The sequence below is a fragment of the Brienomyrus brachyistius genome, chromosome 22, assembly GCF_023856365.1.
Source record: "Brienomyrus brachyistius isolate T26 chromosome 22, BBRACH_0.4, whole genome shotgun sequence".
Taxonomy (NCBI): Eukaryota; Metazoa; Chordata; class Actinopteri; order Osteoglossiformes; family Mormyridae; genus Brienomyrus; species Brienomyrus brachyistius.
Window position 1 is genome coordinate 9,011,952 of NC_064554.1, and position 21,141 is coordinate 9,033,092.

General features: G+C 36.5%; 1 protein-coding gene across 1 annotated transcript in view; it reads right to left on the bottom strand.

Moving 5' to 3' along the window:
• Window positions 1-17: 17 nt before the first annotated feature.
• LOC125717525 (syntaxin-1B) overlaps window positions 18-21,141 on the bottom strand; it is a 58,919-nt gene continuing 37,795 nt past the window's right edge. Inside the window, exons 4-10 of the mRNA XM_048990565.1 lie at window positions 18,696-18,770; window positions 17,906-17,979; window positions 17,573-17,681; window positions 11,916-11,989; window positions 11,202-11,339; window positions 6,115-6,225; window positions 18-6,006 (exon numbers count right to left, since the gene is read on the bottom strand). Of these exons, the coding sequence (XP_048846522.1) occupies window positions 5,926-6,006; window positions 6,115-6,225; window positions 11,202-11,339; window positions 11,916-11,989; window positions 17,573-17,681; window positions 17,906-17,979; window positions 18,696-18,770 (662 nt within the window). The 3' untranslated portion in view covers window positions 18-5,925. The remainder of the gene's footprint in view (window positions 6,007-6,114; window positions 6,226-11,201; window positions 11,340-11,915; window positions 11,990-17,572; window positions 17,682-17,905; window positions 17,980-18,695; window positions 18,771-21,141) is intronic.

Here is a 21,141-nt window from a genome sequence, read left to right on the forward strand (position 1 = left end):
TAAAACTAAGGCATTGATACACTGAGCAATCCTTTTTCTTTATTCACTTTTTGTTCCATTTCATAATGTCGGTTTGTCATTTTTTTTCTAGATTTTTTTAAATTAAAATTTGACACACATATAAAAGACAGCATCTGCATAGAGTTGTCATTTTAAAGATCAATGGAGAAAGAGCTAGAAGAGGGAGAGAGTTGGAATACCGGCACATCACACTAACTAAACAGAACAGCAAACAGCAGTACAAGTAAAGGAGAGACAGATTACATTACTATACACACACATACACACAAAAAAACAGGACACGAGTTGCAAATTCCAGTCAAAGTTGCAACAGTCATTCATCCTGTACTTTTCAATGCTTAGTTATCCCTTGTAAATTCTTGTGAAATCAATCTCTGTTCTAGTCAGCTCCCCATTGGTGGGTGGTAAAGTTCCCACACCAGGTATCTGTCATTTGCCAATATTTTGTTTTGAACCTCGTTGAAATCCAATTCAGTTTTGAGTAATGATGCCATATTGATTGAAACATTATTAGCACTTTCAATGTTACTTAAACATTACTCCTGATGCAACCATAGTATGAAGTCTTCTGAAGCTTTATTCTTTGAGAGTTGATGCTGGGAGATCTAAAATGACCAAAATCAGAAGCCATTTAAATTTAAATTGATTGCAATGTTTTTTTTTGTTTGTTTTTAGTGACATACATAGCTTTGGCATAAACTCATTCAAACAGCTATGTGCATGACAATTAGGTTTCTTTCTTCAAGTTACAAACACATATTAAATTAATAATCAAAAGCTGTGATCAAGCTTCTGGTTATTCTGAAACATCAAATAATCATCAGTTGTATTAAATTAAATACTTAAACTGAGTCTGAATAAATGCTGAATCTGTTGACGTACAGTCATTCTATGCTTAGCTTTCACCTGAGTTCTAATTAGTTTGTGTATATTCTTTTATATACCTTTTCAGACGTTATCAGACAGGAAAGAATCTCATGGAATTAGTTTTTTTAGGAATATCATGTAACAAAAAAGTTTCAATGATAAATATGGCAACTGGAGGGTTAACGGGGAGAAAAGAGTTTGAACAACTTCACAACTTTGACAGGAGGTTTTCAGTAGTTTATACATGGACATGCAAGTATTTTTTTTTCTCTTTTCAAGTATTTACAATAATTACAAGACACAGATCCAGTTCAAGTTGACAAAATTGCAAGCATTCAATATTCAATATTTCTACAATAATTTTAAAATAACGTAATTCACTCCCCTTTAATAACAAATTGTTATAATCGATGCCTTCTATTGTGACCCTTATTTTTATTATAAATATTTTATCATTATTATTACTATTAATATTTAAGATTCTGATCTCTTTCTGCAGTCTTATGTTAGAGCACCAGTCCTGGTCCCCATGCCCCTCCACCCACTGACATACACAACCTTAATACTGATACAAGGAAACACTGTTTAGAAATTAAGTTATGATCAGATTTTCTCCAGGTTAAGGAAAGTGAAGCTGAGAGTCACACAGTTAACAAAGCATACTTTTCTCCCAGGAAAATTGCAACCTGAAAGCAAAGTTTTGAAGGTTTTTCTGCAGCTGTTCAATATTATGCTACAGATTTAGCGGGAAAAGGAATAGCTGAAAGTTTAAGCCTATTCTGTGCAACCTTTGTTTAAATATGTCTAGTTCAACATAGAGTCCCACACTAATTTATGTTTTACTTAGATCAAAAATTAAAATAAATGTGGTCATGAGAGGTAGAGCCAATAAACTGCTTTTTTTTTTATATGTTAGTACACCTATTCACATTTACCATCTAACACAGAAGGGATCGTAATGAGAATAGCAAATAAAATGTAAAGGCAAATGAGCAAATGAGAAGCCTGTAAACAATACAGATAAACTGAAAATGAAGAAATCACAAGTTCCCACAAAAGTACATACTGTTACCTTACTAATTTGAATTAAAACCCAAAAATCGATGACGATGTCTGGTGGTTTATACTGAAACCTCATAACTTCGTTTGAATATATTATCTTTCTTATGGCTGTCAATCAAACTGCCGTGTACACTACAAGAGATAGAATGTGTATTTTTAATGTTCGCATAATTTCAGTCTCATTTACTCTGATTTGCTTCTGCAGATATATAAGTTGCCCACTGAGCCTCAAAACTTTGGTTCACCTAGACCAGTGTCAGCCTGGACATTCAATTCAATATACAGATTTCCCCAACAGCATAGACCATGTAGATGAGCACAAACTGGCAAATTGTAATTAAAGTGCCAAACAGATATACATGATTATCACAATATACATCCAGCTTCTGGTTAGAATATAATAAATAATAACAATAATGACATTTCTAACATAGACTTTCATGTTTGCATGATAGGTGCAGAAGGGACATGAGGAGTAAATATTAATCTGATTGTTTTAATTACCACCACTAGATAACACAGATGAGAATAAATAAATCCACTAATTCTATACCGCAAGACAGTTACAGATTTAAAATGTTTTGTATCAGTCCAACATGCAATAAAATTACGACATCAAGAACAAATATTAAGAACTTCCATTCGGTGGACATAATTAAAATAAATCCCTTGGTTTTCATTTTCCCGTTAAGCAAATGCAATTGTACACTTGGAGCATGATATTGTGCTCTTATCTCTACATGAAAAATTGAATGCTTTGGCATTTTCATTACAAAAAAAACACAAATGAAGATAAACCTTCATACTGTCATATTTTCCCGTTGGCCGCTACCCATATCATCACTGATTCTGCAGTGGAAACGCGCTTAACCATGCTGTTCAGCTGTTAATTTTGGAGTTGCACTTCAAATATTACTATTAAAAGATAATTAAAATTAGCACATGACCAAGACAGCAAGATGAAAGTATAAAATGTATTAGAAGGATGACCTCTGTACTCTAGAGTACGACCAATTTCTGCGATAGAAAGCTTCCTTTGCAGTGCTGCATTCCTTTCAGAGTAAAATTCTCCAGCTGATTTTTCGTCAAAATTTTGCCTGCGCGTTTCTATTTTTAATGAAATCATACTGTCATCGGAGAGCTGAAATTACACAAAACTAATTGAAAAGTTCAAACGTGACTTGGATTAAATTCAATAAAACTTTCACATACTTGATTTGGAAATGTACATTAGTCAAAGAAACTAAAACTGATGAAGATTAATAATTATACTGATATGTTATTATTAATATTTTTATAGACTAATTGCAACATAATATGCTTGGCATATCAAACGAAAATGTGATATTTCCAGAGGCCTAAGTTACATCCTAGGGGCCCAAAATGATCAGGGGGGCCTTACTGATTTAAAAAAAAAATGATCCTTTATTAGTTCATTTGTTTGCGAGTTGATCATTGGTTAAAACTTAACAGGGAGACCAATTCTTAAATGTATCTCTTTTGTCTTTGACTTTATAGAAAATATCTTAAACTTACTAATGTTTAATAGTTTTATAGTTAATTGTTGTATCATTCTGGGGAGTGGGGGCAGGAGAGAGGCTCACGGAAAGTATAGCCTAGGGCCCCCTTAACTCCAGTGCCACTGGGTGTTTTATATATTTCCCCTTCAATTTTTACTTTATTACTACCAGGAGAATAATATTTTTACAGCATAATATCAGCGTACAAGCTTCTAATATGACCAATATTTATTGTGCCAATTCTGTGAAGTGTCCTGTTTGTTTTTAAGTCAGTAGTTAACTTGTTTATAAAGAAAAAAAGATAGACTTTTTTTAACAAGGCTGTTTGGCTCTAAAACTTGAATGTAACTTTGCAGAACCACTAATATTATGGGAAGTATTACAGTTAAAAGTTAAAAAATATATCACATACTGAATATACTTGATATACCAACAGAAAGACATACTGCAAATGCAAAGCAAATTTTTGCATTTTAGCTTCCCCCTATTCCTATTCCTCCCCGCTCCAATTGTCAAGCGTGACACATGTCGAGCTCTCTGTCCCTTATCGGCTTGCTGGCTGACCTCTCTGCAACTTTTATGTGGACCTGCTAAGGCCACTTTCCATTATAATGCTTTTACTTGTATTTCATCAAACATTGTAAATTCTTCATACCTTCTGATATCAACAGGCCTATCTTATAAACTATAAAATGTAAAAATAAATAAAACAAGTTGCTACCTTCTAAGTATCATCAAGATATGAGGGGCGCTGAAAACTATTTGCTTACAAAGAACATATACATATAATGCTATATACAAATTATTACAGAAAATTTGTTGGCATTGAATACTGAATAATGCTATATTTAATCAATTAGCATAATTATAATTACATTAATGGCTAAATTATAATTATCTTTTAAGAGATTTGTTAAATATATTCTAATGTTTATATAAATATTATGAACAATGTCAAGTGAAATTAACGCATCAACTGAAATGTGTAAAAAATTCTGAAAACAATTAGTCACCCAGAATTTTATAAATTTTCTTTTGGGATATTAAATTTAAACAGTTTATATTTATATGCACCTCTGAATGAAAATGTCTTTACTTTGAATGTGAACTAAAGGACCAGTGGTTTCTTTGATATTACCCATGAGCACATGACTTTTTGTGGTGGAATCCATTTTGGTTCAGTTAAGACTAAACGCAGGCAGGAATCCCTCTGTCGAAGTGTCGTGAAAGTGCATTCAAGCTACAAGCCATGTTAATTTAATAAAATTAAATTTTGGATTGCTTACACACTATTTTCTTATTTCACTTGACCTCCCTTTTGCGTCTTCAGATGCAGAACAAAAAATTGAACCAACATGGCAGCAATAAAGCCCAGGCCGGACCAAACAGAGAATCAGGATAGGATGCAACACACGATATATATATATATATATATAGCCAAACAGGTTAACTTTCAAAAATTGTGCGAATATTCACCCATGGACTAACCAGCATGTAAAGTTTTGACTTTTAAAATTCTTTTTCTGATTATATGTTATATGTTGTCAAATAAAATTATTTTCTTTTTTTTTTTTGCTTGTTTTTTTCCTAGGGGTATTTGTCCTACTCTTTCTGTGGCAAATCTGCATAGTTCAACTTCCATTCACGCGTCACTCTTTTACTATGTTTCATTTCTACTGCTTCTTCAAAAAATAAGTCTTGTCTCGCTGGTCCCGTTAGCACACCAAAATGAAAAGTCTGGCCCAGTGCTAAGGTATGCAGCCTTGCAAAGCTGTAAAATAAAATGCATAATCATCGTAACATCGGTACCACTATGCCTAACCCTCCCTCATTACAAACCCATGATGGCTCAATCTGAGCATCTTATTGTTAATGTAGCAACTTGTCAAAGTTTTCCTTTCATGACATGATCAGTTTGTCTGTCCCAAATGCGAACCTAATCAGCTATATATTAAACTGCTTGACCTATGAAGAATTGACCATTATTAGACTAATTCAGTGAAACTCTAATCAAACATGTTATTCTCAGACACCCCCAACAAATTGTTAAAAACAATTAACATAATTGATTTTCATAGTCTTTCTTTTTTTCGGTTTTGTGCATTAACACATAATCCTGAAAATGCCTTTCTCAATAGCATACTTAATGACTAGTCACTTGCACTGTTCAGGAAATCCCTAAAAATAAATAAGTTTTAAAGGATTAAGAAAAAAAAAGAATATATATATAGACAGGTAGCTTAAAATGTGCTGTTTATGTTCAATACATTTAGTGTACATTTCTGTGATACATTTAAATGTAATGTATGTAGGTAATTATGCATATTGGAACTTCCTTTTTTGTTCATTAATCAGCCTGTTAATGTGTCATTTTCATTCAGACCCACCCCCTTTTTAACTAATATCATTTTGTTTTGTCATTTCTCTAGTGGGTTTATCTAGTTTGTTGCCATTTCTAGAAGCCCAGCGTTCCACCGATACTAGATGCCAGCACGACTCCCAGTACCACACAGCAGATGATGATCATAATCTTCTTCTACAAGGAAACAGGGAAAAGAGAGCATGGTTTATCTCAGGGTGTTTAAATACATGCCAATGCACGTGTTTCTGGGAATGCATCTGTGTATGTTTGTGTGGGCCTTACCTTGCGGGCCTGGCTCTGGTATTTGACAGCTTTCTTTGTATCAGACACAGCTCGTTCCACATAGTCCACTGAGTGTTCCACATTGTACTCAATTCTATCAATCATTTCACCCTGTGAAGAGGAACACATTATCAGCCAAAGACAAAAAGGTACCATCCATCCATCCATCTATTTTCTGTAATCACATATCCTATTCAGGGTCCAGAGTCTATCCTTGAGGCTACCTGGACAAGGCTGGGAATAACCCAGGATAGGGCGCCAACCCCAAGAAAGGATTTCTTAAACTTAAACCCACAACTTTAAAATGAAACCTTAGTAAGCAATCCTGGACACTGCTCTATTTTAGTTAAGTTACTGAACTGAATTGTTTTAAGTAACATTTAACTTCACCCTCTCTCTGTACTGTTATCACACAACTGCCTTTAGTCAGTTTCGGCAGTCTGTTTTTTCTTATTTTTTTATAAATTCTTCATGAAAAATGTTTCAACAATCTCAGTCAATGTTAACCCTGTATTTTCAAAGTTTTTTAGCTAGTTTGGAAAAAATTGCAGTGCATTTTTTGCTTACAATATACAGTGTGTACTACTATTGCTTACATGGCATACGATATGTTTTTTGACTGTGAGAGGAAACCAGTGTACTTGGAGGAAATGCCACAACAACACGGGGAGAACATGCAAACTCCACACACATGGAGCCATCTCAGAGACTTGAACCCTGGTTCCAGCAGTGTGAGGCAACAGTGCTAACCACTGCCGCACTGTGCCTTCCCATGCGCTTGTTACTTCCCATTAAATTTAAATTACAAATAAAATACAGTGGTACAGAGCACAGCTATCTTTCTTATACTACATCTGCAGAATTATTTGGCAAGTGTGTATTTTATTTGTTTCTTCCGACTAATGTTTAGCTCAAACTCGCAGAGCACAACTGGCTACAGGAGTCGTTTAGCTCAAACTCACAGAGCACACCTGGCTACAGGAGTCGTTTAGCTCAAACTCAGAGCACACCTGGCTACAGGAGTCGTTTAGCTCAAACTCGCAGAGCACACCTGGCTACAGGAGTCGTTTAGCTCAAACTCGCAGAGCACACCTGGCTACAGGAGTCGTTTAGCTCAAACTTGCAGAGCACAACTGGCTACAGGAGTCGTTTAGCTCAAACTCACAGAGCACAGCTGGCTACAGGAGTCGTTTAGCTCAAACTCGCAGAGCACAACTGGGAAGGTGGGTCGGATTGAGGTCGGATCACATTCACACCACACACAAATCTCTACAGAGTTCATTTGGGACTGGAATGAAACCATCTCCTCTCAAGGGTCTCAGGACGGTTCCTTTGGTCCACACTGTGTTCACACCTGTTCAAATGAACTGCATCAAGTGAGAAATCAGACCAGAGTTGGTTTTAAACAGACTAAATAGTGCTGGTGTAAAAACACCCTTATAAACTACTCTTTCTCCAGTGCTGGTATAATGCTTTGAAATTGATGATTATGACTGACTGTAACTAACATTTATATATAGCCAACTCACAGCCACGATTACCATAATGTACCCATGTTGAACACTTATGTGTTATTTAGGTTCCACCTGTGTCAAGAAATGTATTAAATTCATGACATTGCGCTTTCTGAAAATAAAGTAACTGAACAAACAACTACATCTTTAAGCTTCCTGCCCCTCAAACTAACAAATTCAACAGTGAGTTAGCATAAAAAGCTGCAAAACATTCTAGTTGTAATCTGATTGTTTTGATTCCCTGGAACTAAACTCAATCTATTTCTAATTTACAGGTATATGAGGGATCCAGTAGATTAATTCTGATGAAAGGAGATGAATAATAGCTCATCTACCCGGGTGATGCATTTGATTTAATTCTATGTCTTCAGAGATCATTGTTCAGTTTTAAATAAAAAGAGAATTTTTCAGGAGTCATTCACGTTTGTATTTTTTTCTTTTACATGTACATACATTCGTGGAAATAACTGCAACGTTTGGGTCATACTAAATAAGTAAGCTTTGATGAGTCTGCAGATTTATTGGTGGTTTTCCTGCATTCACAAGATCAAGTGTCTTCTGCAGCTACACTTTCAGGGGGAGATGAGTCAGCATGCAGGGATGACGTCCAAAGGCTGTCGGTGTGGTGCTCAGAGAACAACCTAGCTCTGAACCCCTCTAAAACCAAAGAACTCATCATAGACTTGAGGAGGATAAAATCTGATCTAGATCATATCCACATCAAATGGGACTGTGTGGAATGGCTCTCTGATTGAGGTCTCTGGGCATTTACAGAGCCAACAACCTCTCCTGGGAAACCAACACCACCACACTTGTCATGATGGCCCAACAGCAACTCTACCTCCTGAGGATCCTTAAGAAGAACAATTTGGCTGAAAAACCGCTGCTGTCCTTCTACCACTGCTCCACTGAGAATGTGCTGAGTTACTGCAATGGGCAGGAGAGCACTCCGGAGGGTCATTCCCACTGCCCTGAAAATCTTTGGCTGCTTGTTTCCCTCCATTGAGGACATTTACAGCTTTCACTGTTTCAGCAGAGCCATTAACATTCTCAGACACTCATGTCATCTGGGACATCGCCAACTGTTGCCCTCTGGAAGGTGCTACAGGGCCATCAAATCAAGACTCAAACACATTTTTAATCCTAGAGCAGGGTTCTCAGGCTACAGGTCAAGATCCAAAATGTAGTTGTGGTTATGATGGGTTGCTGATTGACCATGAAAAGCCTAATTTACAATATAGCAGCACCTGCAGTGTGGTGCATCTTTGTGTGCTCCTGTCAGACAACAATGCTCTGCAGAGGACACTGCGAATGCCACATGTCAATGGTTGGTCTATGACAATGACTATGCCATTGTCATATTGAAATCTCATCATATTGGATACTTTATATCCAACCAGAGCGGTCTGTTTCTAATCCAGTGCATATACACAGTCAGTCAACTATTCGATCGTAATAGCTAATGTTTAGTAGTCGTCAAAATGTTCAAACATAAATATAAAGAACAATATATTTAATTTGGTTTCAATAAAGCATTATACAACGGAGAGGAATGTCCTCAAGACATTTCACGCAGAGGTACTAAGTAACAGGATTTTTGAAATGGACAAATTACAACAGCTTCAAACAAAGCACCCTTAACCGAGACAAAGCAAAAGACTTTTTCCAGTTAAAAGAGGAGCGTTTTGGATGATCGCAAAGCATTGTGGGTACTCTAAGTTTTCCTGTCTCAGATGAGTACAACGCCATGGCTCCTGTTCCGTGTTTTGAATGCAAAATGTTTAGTTGTCCTTCTCCAGTTATTAGCGGTACGTTTACATGTGAGAAGTGTCAGTCGCTAGGCTGACAGAGAAGATTGTAGTGTTAGAGGGACGTATCCGGATGTTATGGGACATTCAGGAGAATGAGAGTTTTATCGATTCAGTGTTGGGGACTCTGGATATGTCCGCGATAGCTAGTCAGTCACCCCCCGCTCCGGCAGCAGGGCCTTCGCAGTGGGTGAGGTACCCATTTCAAGTTGTCCTATCATCAGACCTGAGTCTAAGTCAGACTGAGTTGGAGTGACTGGTTACTCTGCAAGTTAACAATGCCAGTAAGATGCTTTTTCAGCACATTTTTTGAAAAACAAATACAGGAACAGGTTAGACGCTGAGCATGACCTTTGGGAAGGACTTTCTAAAATGCACCCAGAATAGACCTGCTTGTTCAAAGCTTCAACTAGACGCCTACCTCCCATTAAATCTCAGGAGTGCTCACAAAACTAGAAGATTTCTAATGTTAGAACAGAAAAATATAACAAATTGTAGCCTTTGGTACCGTTGGGGTAGGAGGTCAGGAAACACACAGCATGTTATTGTTCCATGCTGCCAATGTTTTGTCTTGAATCAATAATGAATCTGCATTTCTATTGTTTTGCCATATGTTCCATTGTGGCTATTTTGTTGGATGTGAGATGAAGGAGGGTGATTGTGGAGGGGTACATTAATTGTTATGAACAATAATACAAATTATAATATTTATAATATAAAAACCAATGTTATAAAAGAAAATATTTAATTGAAGAATAAATATTGTTTATATACCTCAGCTTTTGGTTCTTTGAGTTTTTTAAATATTATTATACTGTTAATGTGATGGTATTTCGTTATATATTTTGGGTTTGAGTCCCAATCAGACAATAAATCTCAATTTTGGGTCTCCAGGTGAAAAAGTTTCTCACTCAATTTGGTCAAACCTTGAACACTGTGTCCTTCATGTTTACTTATTTATGATCTCAGCTATTCAGGACAATATTTGCTAATGTGCAATGAGCAATAATTACTAAATTACACTGCTGAAATCTGCAATGTTTATATTTATCGTGAAACTGAATCACAAGGAAAGGAATATGTATAACACTTATTTTATTTAAACATCTATTCTTTCTATTTATTTTTAGATTGTTAAAATTTTTATTCTTTACATTCTTTTTATGTTCAATTTTATATTTATATTCAGTCATCTGTTTATATTCTGTTTATTCTTTTTTTTCTTTCTTGCACTGCCAAGATAGTCTTCTGATGTCGTTGTGCTTTGCTCAATGACAAAAAAGGCATTCATTCATTCATTCATTCATTCATTCATTCATTCATTCAACTACTCATCCATTCATTCCTTTGCTGCCACCTTGCACTGCTTCACATTTGGTGATATTTGTTTCAAAATAAAATCAGATCTTCATCCATATAATGTTCTTTCTTTTCTTGAAGTGTTAATAAGTCCCATCAAATCACATTCACAAGGTCGAGTGTCTTCTGTGGTCACACCTCTGTTTGGTTCCATTAAATGGCCTTTTTTCGATTTTACTGCATTTTGTCTCAAAATAAATTTCAGATCTGCTCCTCTATAGTTCCAGTTAAGTTTGAAAAATATTCATCAAATACTTCTTGAGTTTTGAGGTGGCAGTGGACTTGTCCCAAACCATATGCATTCCCAATCACATGCCCAACATTAATTTGTGACTGTTTGTTTGCATGCACTTCACACACAAGCACACATAACTATACAGTATGTACATGTACATAAATACATTACCTGGCTCTCCACCAGCATGGCCATGTCCACAAACATATCGTGTAACTCACGAATGCTGTTCTCAAGCTTTATGATCTCAGTGTGTCGAGTCTCAATTTCATTCAAGGCTTGCTTGGTCATCTGGGAATCCATCTTGATCTGTGAACAATATTCATACAAAAAAGACAGATGGGTCAGAAATTATATATATAATTATATATATTGTATATATAATTGTTTTTAGAAAACTATTTTAAAGTGCTTTTGTCCTGAGCGTTTGGATAGAATATTTTTGTGAAATGTGTACAAAAAATATGAAGTAAAAATAAACATTAAACACACATTGACAGAAAGGCATTAACCATTTCAACTCTTTTGAGCATTTTTCTATGCTTCTGAGTTTAGGCTTATTACATGGTATGTACAGGAGTTAGTCACATATGCTGCATGTTTTCATTTTCACGACTTTCTGGGCGACTCTGATGATGTGTAAATGCTGACACATTCTTGATATCATCCTTTTTATGAGGAAAAACTATTTGTGCCTATTGAAATTGATCAATTTTTAGTCTCATCTAATATAAAAATTTGCAGGCACTACAAATATAATCTAATAAATGTTAAGATTGAGAATGGGCACGAAAATCAATGCACTGTGAATTTGTTTGGTTCTAAGGGTTAACAAGCTTTGCAATTTTACAGCCAATTCAGTTCACTGAATTGTGTAGTACTTACATCATCAGTAAAGATGGCAAGCTTGCCACTTTCCAACATATCTTCAAGCTCCTCATTGGTAGTTGTTCTTCCAGCTGTAAAGCACAACATGTAGAGTTTTTGTGTTGTGACAATAAATGATGGCACAACAAAAATGTGGATTGAGACCACTACTTTGTTTGCCTCGATAACTTATTAAAAGGGGAAGCCAACTTCAGGATCTGACCGGGTCAAAATAATAAATAAAAACACTGCTACGTGGAAAGTGTGCTTCTTTACCTTAACTAAGAAAGGATGGAAATAAAAATACATGGAAAGTGTGCTTCTTTACCTTAACTAAGAAAGGATGGAAATAAAAATACATGGAAAGTGTGCTTCTTTACCTTAACTAAGAAAGGATGGAAATAAAAATACATGACACTTCCCCAAGTACCTAAACTAACCAAAACAGTGAGAAAATAAAATTGTGTTAGGGTTGCGACATACTTCACACATGGTGCAACACGATGCATGTATTTGTATGTACATGTATGATGCATGTACTTGCACACGTATTTCTATCAGGAGGATTAAAGGTCATGTCCACCATGACGTTTTGACATGAAATGACGAAGTTGCTAATTTTTTAATACTGCTGCAGCATTCTCTGTTTTCTAACCACTGCGTCGCATCATCTGCCACAAGTCAGTTCGATACCCCGTGTTGAATGCTGCATTGCATGTTGTTAGATATCTCGTAGTAATTAGTATTTCGTAATTAGGCTGCACGACACTGGAAAATATCAATTTCTGCAATAACTATTGCAGTATTTATAAAGAAAAAAATAGTTAAAAATAAATCTCCCACATTCGATCGATTCCACGAATGATTTAAACTGCAGGGATGAAAATGATTAGGAATGGCTTGAATTGTGTACTAAATGATCCTGAAAAGGAGTGGTCATTAAAATTGCACGGTTTTGTTTCCTATCACACTATAAATGTTCTACTGAAAAATAAACCGCACGCTCTGTGAATTTCATAACCAAGATTTATAAATACCAGAACTGTATTGAAAATAAATGTTAGAGTTTCATTGTACTTCATACAGATGATACTGTTTTCTTAGAAACTTAAACCGCCATTAAATTTTGAAGATGCTGTACAATAGTGCCTGCAATATTTTCGCTCTTGCCACTGACAACATATAGTTCTTCCAGGCATTCATTCTTAAAAAATCAGATAATCACTTTAACATTAACTACCATATATAAAAACATAGTCCAGTAACAAAAGGTGACCATACTGCCACCCCAATTTTTTTGTGATACTGCATCTCGTGCACGCACAGCATTAACTCCTCGCACAGGTGCAACTACGACACATGGAATGAATGCAGAAAATGTGAGGCGGCTATGATGCGCCCGCATATTCGGTGTCCCCACAATTCAAGTGAACAGAAAGATATTTCACATGTTTCGAACATTAGCAGGGGTTTTGAAAGAGACTGAGCCTGATTCGAAATACTCACAGCTTGTGCACGACCACATGTCTCTGCTTTTAAAAGAGTCTGAGTGGTACTTCCCAACCATAAAAGACCCCCGAACTTCGAATGGATACGCGGCCCATTTGTGAACATGCCAGGTGAATCAAGCCTGTCCGTGCAAGAAGAAGATCAACTGCAGGAGATTGCAGATAATGCCTTAAAAGTATATTTCAAACAACTCTGCTGGTGTTCTGGATTATGATCGAGGCAGAACATCCAGAAATTGCCAAAAAAGCACTTCCATTTCCAACAACCTATCTTTGTGAAGCGGGATTTTCTACAGTGTCAGCGACCAAAACCAAATTACGGAGTAGACTGGACATAAGTAACACACTTTGGGTGTCAGTGTCTCCCATAACCCCCAGATGGGACCGGCTCGTAAGAGGGAAACAAGCTCAGGGCTCCCACTAATTCCGTGGGATGGTGAGTTGTATTTTTACGCACTTTGTTTTTAGTTGTTTCTATACCGGTCTGTGAAAATATTGTTTTACATGAAATTGGTTCATGGCGCATAAAAGCTTGGGGGCCGTTACACGTCTTAACAGGTGCAGTCACATGTAGAATGTACAGTGCGATGTAGAACGTAACTGCATGTAGAATGTACAGTGCGATGTAGAATGTAACTGCATGTAGAATGTACAGTGCAATATAGAATGTAACTGCATGTAGAATGTGGGATTTATCAACGTTCACTTAGAATGGCTGTTTGTATGCACAAGTAATAAATACCAAATTACCTGTGTGTACACGTACACACACTTCTAGGAACAGTTCTATGTACACTTTGATAAAAGAGACCCACTGCTTTCAGTGACATTTAAAGAGCATTACATTGAAAGCAAATGTCAAAAAGCTAGACTAAAGTGTATCATTACACCTACAGGAACTTTTATGACTTCGCCTAAATCCATAGGCATCAATACGGAGTTGGTCGCCCTTTGCAGCTCTAACAGCTGCCACAGTACAAGATTTTGTACTGTGTCTGTGGGAATTTTTCATCCAGTACTGCGAATATAGCACCAGCTCTGGCACCGCGTTGGTGGAAGTAAGGCACAGAAGAGCATTTGTGAGGTCAGGCACTGATATTGGACATGAAGGCCTGGCTCACTATCTCCATTCCAGTTCCTCCTAAAGGTGTTGGAAGGGGCTGACGTCAGAGTTTTCCCCGGACCAGTAAAATTAATGTCTTTATGGATGTTGCTTTGTGCACTGGGGCACAGTCATGCTAGAACAGAAAAGGGCCGTCTGCAAATTATTCCCACAAAGATAGAAGCATATAATGTCCTGGTATGCTGAAGCATTAAGAGTTCCCATCACTGGAAAAACAGGTTTCTGTTATTCCTAAACGGTTTCACCATGGAATACCTATCCAGGAAGAAATTTCACATACTGACTTATTGCAAAGGCAGAATTCTATAACAGAACCACATTTGAATTCACATTTGAAGCTCTCCAGAACAACCCATTCTATCACAAAAGTTTGCAAACCTGACTGCATGGCTAGGTGCTTGACTTTATACACCTGAATTCAATGATTAAGAGGTACGTCCCGGTACTTTTGTCACATAAATACGTTGATCGAAAGGCAGACAGCGAAGCCAGTGCAACGTTTCAGAGACGGCTGATCTTATCCAGCAAAGATGCCCAACAGGTGATGATGCACTGCTCTCGTCAATGGAGATAATGATGAATACAAATTGAATAGAAAGTGATCAGTTGTTATTGCTGATACACCACAGCACACAACAACGAAATGTGTCCTCTGCATTTCGCCCATATATGACATAGCAGGGGACAGCTAATTCAGCGCCAAGAGAGCATTGCTTGGGGTGGTACCTTGCTTTGTTGGTCAGAGATCTTTTGATTACAAGTGCACTTCTCTAACCATTACACCACCACTGCAAAACATAAACTAAGCACTGCCATAAGAGAGGCAAAATCAAACAATGCTGACACACTGGAACAGGAATGAAAGGCAAGCATTAGAATGACTTGAAAAAACCTCCAGAGCATGTCAAAACTGCGGCTTCTCCTCATGAAGATGACCAAGACCTCTCAACCAAGTTTAATGACTTCTACGCTTCAACACCATAGGTATATCAATACTTTCTGGACCCTCACTTCCCCCACACAGTTCTGACAATGTAACCTCTGCTGCACTTAGCTGCTGTGCCTCTCAGCTGGCCCCTGTGAATATAGCCATCTTCACCCAATCTTCCCACCAGTGCATAGTGGCTTAAAAAGACCTCCATGATCCCCGCAAGAAAAATCCTCCAATCCCAGCTCTCAACGACTACCAACCTGGTGCTCTGATGCCAGTGGCTATGAATGCATTTGAATTTATTGCTGTCGTCGCAAGTCTTGCAATTCCTCATTACTGGATCCAGTACAATTTGTCTACTGCTCCAAAAAGGTCTGTTGAAGACACTCTGCTACATTATGTAGCATCTGGTGATGCCCAATACCTATATTTGTTCTGTGCTGCTCATGAACTTTAGTTCAGCTTTCAATACAGTCAACCCACTCATGCCACACTCTTCAAAAATCTAATGGAGATGGACACTGACGCCACTCTCTGCCACTGGTTTCTGCACTTCCTATTCTGCCAATGTCAGTCTGTCAAGGTGAACTGTTTACTCCCCACTCCCCTGACCATCAACACTGCAGTACTACAAGACTGTTTGCTATTCCTCCTTCTCTTTTCCTTGTTCACGAATGGGCTAACATCACAGGACAGCTCTGTAAAAATCCTCAAATATGCACATGATACCATCTGAATCACAATATCACCTAGAGGCGGACAGAGAAGTGGCCTGGTGTACTGGCAATGACCAATATATATCAATACCAATATATATGCACCTTCGTCTGCAGCTCCTTAAAATGGAAGATCAGTTCTGACCACCTCATCAAGAAGGCAAACCAGAGACTGCATTTCTTCAGGCAACTGAAGAATTTAAGCATCAGTTGTTGCCTCCTTGTACATATCTTCACCTCCATCACGGAGAGCATCCTGGCATGTTCTATCACAGTCTGGTATGGTGGAATGGATTCCTTCGCTCTGGAAAGACTCCAGAGAATGGTGAATAATGAATTAACTGCGATCAACCAGAATTATTGGAAACCTGAGTTCAATTTCACTAGCCACAATCAGGCCTGATTACTGCCACACTTGGTCAATCAAGAAATCACTGGTCACTCTTAATAAAAACCCATACATCTACCCCATTAAGCATAGAATTGTTACCAATTATCATAAAAATTTAAGACAGAAGACAATGCATTATAACCATGTCAACCTACTACAATGAAGCAACTGAAAAGGTGAATTTGCAAATCTATTTGTGAATTTGTAAATATACTTTCTCAGGAATCTTGTCATTGCTTTCTGTGCGTGAGCCTCTAGGCTCTGTTTGTGGGCCTGGGTTTAATCTGGTAGTAAGACCCAAAACCTCAGTCTCTGAAGACAGTGACCCTAACTGCATCATTAACAGGCCTTCAGAGAGCTTTCGAGATGCTTTTATATACTTTGGTGACCTTATTGTGAATAGCAGGCTCAGCAAACAGAGTAACAAAATGCAACACCTTCAATATCCAAATAAGCTTCATGCATTGAATTGTTTTATACTTAGTCTTATACAGCATACTTGTAAGCTGGAACTCACACAGCTGATCATTGACTTTCATACTCAGAAGTGTTTGTGAACATGCTGAAACTGAATGACTAGAATATTAATTAATTTTCAGTTTTCAGAAGCTGTGTCTTTCATTTTTCCCATTCTCCACAAATCACGAACCAAAATGCAAGTCTCCGGTGCCTTGGTGAAAGTTTTAGAACAATGATTAAAGTCATACAGATAGCAACAACTATGTTCCAAACAGAAATCTATAATTGTACGTTTTTCTAAGAAACATGACCAGGATAAAAATGTCACCTGTAAATGAATGCAGAGAATATTCTGAATCTCAAAATTTTAACCGAACATTTTATACCAACCAGTTTCCCTCAAAATTAGATATATCTATCCCTGACTGCATGGTATCGACAGAATAATGACATAAACAATATTCTTTAAGCAGTACGTTACTTTAAGCAATACCACAAAAACTCTTGGTTTACTTTTATTGACTAATAAAAGCGCAAAGCCACTCACTGATCTCCAGTTGTCTCTGGATGCGGTCCTTGCAACGGTCTCTATACTTGGATTGTGTGGTGTTGTACTCGGTCATAACCTCCACGAATTTGCGTGACAGTGTGGAATGCTAATGGTAAACAGGGAAGAGAGGAAAGGCAGAATATATAAAAACAACACAAAATAAATAAAGCTTGCTTTTCCACAGACTTGACACACAGTGGCAGTGTACTTAGCTAACAATGCATTTTAAATTGATTAAAAATCTTAAAACATGGAGAGAAGTTTTAATTCCAATACAATATTTTTATTAAGGTAAAATAAAAAAATGAAAAATCTGAATGAGGGACTGACCTGTGTCTTACGGATTCTCAAGTCCGCAGATGATCTGTTCAGTCCCTCCTCCTGTTCAATACTTTGCTCAATTGCTATGAAAGATGGAAAATACTGGTCAAATGTTTATTTCAGCAGAAACTTTTGACAAGAGTCTAGAACATTCATTTCTAGCAGCCTCTTCAAATATTTAAAATTTACAAATGCACAAATTTAAAAATTTACAAACAAAGAAAAGTTCAGAATAGCTCCAAATTATTTACAAAGATGTCATTAAATGTGTAGATTCTTAAATGTCTGTGCTGAAATAAAAGTAGGAAACATTAATTTCTCAAGATATCGTAAAATCCCTACTGTCCCTTAAAACAGTAAGTGCAATTAATTAAGATTTGAGCAGCAAGAAAGCCAGGATATAAAGGGTTAACCCCTGAATGTCCCCCAGAACAGCATTCTTGTCCATTTCAAGATTTCATATGTTGTGTTTTACGTGCATAAACCATATGACTTCAAGATATGTGGAATTCCATTTCTATCAAAAAGCTTTCAACATTTTTTACTGCATTTTCAATTGAGTATTGTGTATTTATTGCTTTTCCATGCATCATATCATTAGCCCTTAACCCCCCAACTGCCCTGGCCATTGTCTGAACTTACTTTCTCAAAGATGGATGATGCTTTGTGAGAAAGATTTCATCAGATCAGTTAGTTATAGTGGTCTTCATAGGATTTGGTGTAATTGCCAAAAGGGCTTTTCAGGTGAGAAGCATGACTGGTTGCTTACACATAGTACACATAACAAATGAAACCGTACCTTTTAACTTTGAGCGTACTTTATTGGCTGTCTTTTTTATATCAGCTGTAAGGTCTTCCAACTCCTGTTTAGTTTCTGGGTAAAGGAGAAAAAAATACATTGAAATAAGGAGTCACGCAGTATAAATAATTATGGAACTTAAGAAAACGACAAAAATACAGCCCTGATCCACAGAGTTAATACCAGCTCATACAACGTTCACAGAAGTTGAACTGTATATTATGTTTAGAAGACTATGCTAATCCATCAATTGATCCATTAATCCATAACCACAGCACATAGCTGCGACCTGCTACTGTAATGCTGACCAAATGAGTAGGGATCAAAAACACATAATTACATTAATATTATTTCAAAGAATCTATCTCAGAGTCTATGTTTTTTAACATAAGTCCGCTTTCAATTCGGCAAGTCTTGTTATCCAAAGAACACCAAGGCAATACATTACATATCTCCAGGTTTAACTGAACTGGATAATCATTTAAGAAGCACTATTAACTATATAAACAAATTCATATTTATAAATAAGTTAACACAAATATATACAGGTTTGAGACTGAATTAGTTCCACAATAGTTTGTTTGCTGGACAATTGTATAAAAACAGGGTATAGAAGTTTACCTTGGAAAATTTATTAACTAGCTATTAAATGACTAAGTCATTGGTACCTTATTAATTTCAGTAGCTCACATGCTAGTCTTTGAACCATTGAATCTCACCGAGTTAATGACACTGTGTCACTATACAAATAAGACATTATTTTATACTGAAGTGCAATATTAAAATCAGATTAATAGTCAGGACACATGATATTTGACATTTAGCAATAGCTGTTTTCAAATTTTTTTGTAGAATTCTGATGAAACTAAATAACATTTAAGCGACCTATTTTCTCAAAATGTTCTTTGAAGAGCAATTGCATATACACCACTAAAACACACTTTACTAGTTAACCAACCCGTTAACCAGTAAACAGTTAGCTCACATCAACTTGCTCGGACCATTATTCCCCTGGAGTCACTCCTTCATGATGCATGGTTATAAAAAAGGAAAAAAGGACAATCCAAAAAATTAACAAGACGAAATAAATATAGCTAATAAATAAAATAAAAAAAAATATTTCTATTGTAAATGAATCTGGATACTTTTATTGATGAGGAAATTGTCTGTGATTAGATTGTCAGTAAATAACCACACAAAAAGGGAAAAATAGACAGTATAAAGTACATACAAAAGCATCTGTATAAAAATGAACAACTAAAACATATAGTATAACAACAAATAAATACAATGAAGAACACAATATCGGTGGGCGAATGAGAAGACTGCTTATTGTTGTGTACATTATTATTATCTTTAGTCTACTTTAGTCTATAATAAATACATAATATGCGCAACAGTAGGGACGTCAGAAATAGGGAGGATGAGGAGGGGCGCCACGTACCCAATATCAATATAAAAAAATGATTTATTTATAATTTAACATTGTACCTCAGGACACTTGCATAATTGGTAACCATCCTATGCTTAATGGGGTAGATCTATGGGTTTTTATTAACAGTGACTAGAAATTGGTTTCTAATAATAAACTTGGTAGTTTAGCATATTTTCAGTACAAACAATGAAATCTGAGGGCAAAAAAACAAAAGAATCATGAATTAATCATGATCGCGGTAAAATGTTCAGTTAATTGTGATATTGATTTGAGGTCATATCGAGGTCATACCCTATCTTAGGCTGCCGTGGGGGCTGACCCGTTTACAGCCTGTACGTAAGAACTGTTGGAATTGTTAAACCTTTTTTTTTTTTTACTGAAACCGTACATATGGAGGTCCAACTGTAATTATTTGCCAATTGCTCATTATTGCGAATAGCTAATTCTGGTTAATATCATGAATAACCATTGTGACACACATATTTTGATGTACACATTAATGGTCATTCAAATTGTAATCTTTTATTTTAAATTTTTTGCATGCTTGTGCACTGCTGCAAGTCCCTATGCAGTGTGCGCGAGTTGTGCATATGCCTGTGTAGGCAGGGATGGGCAGAATTTCAATGAAATGTATTTAAAATGCATATTTATCTTCTTTTCAGTATTTTGTAATTTGCATTACAATCAGATGTAATTTGAAACAAAATACTTTCAGAGATTGCATTTTAACTATTTAAAATTATATTCATTTATTTTGTATCATTTTAAGAACCTTCATCCCCAGGCTTACTGACTTTTAAATATAGCCTATCACCATCTTTGGCTAGATGCAAGTAAATCACGTGACATCCTGCTGGGCCCAGCTTGCTCCTTGTAAATCTTGTTTTCCTATGACCAGTAATCCAAGGGCAGATGCTGCTTTGGAGCTCAGGGCAAACTGCCATAAGGTAAAGAATATGGTAAAATACACTATCAGATATTGCTCACTCAATGTTATTATAGGACAGAGAA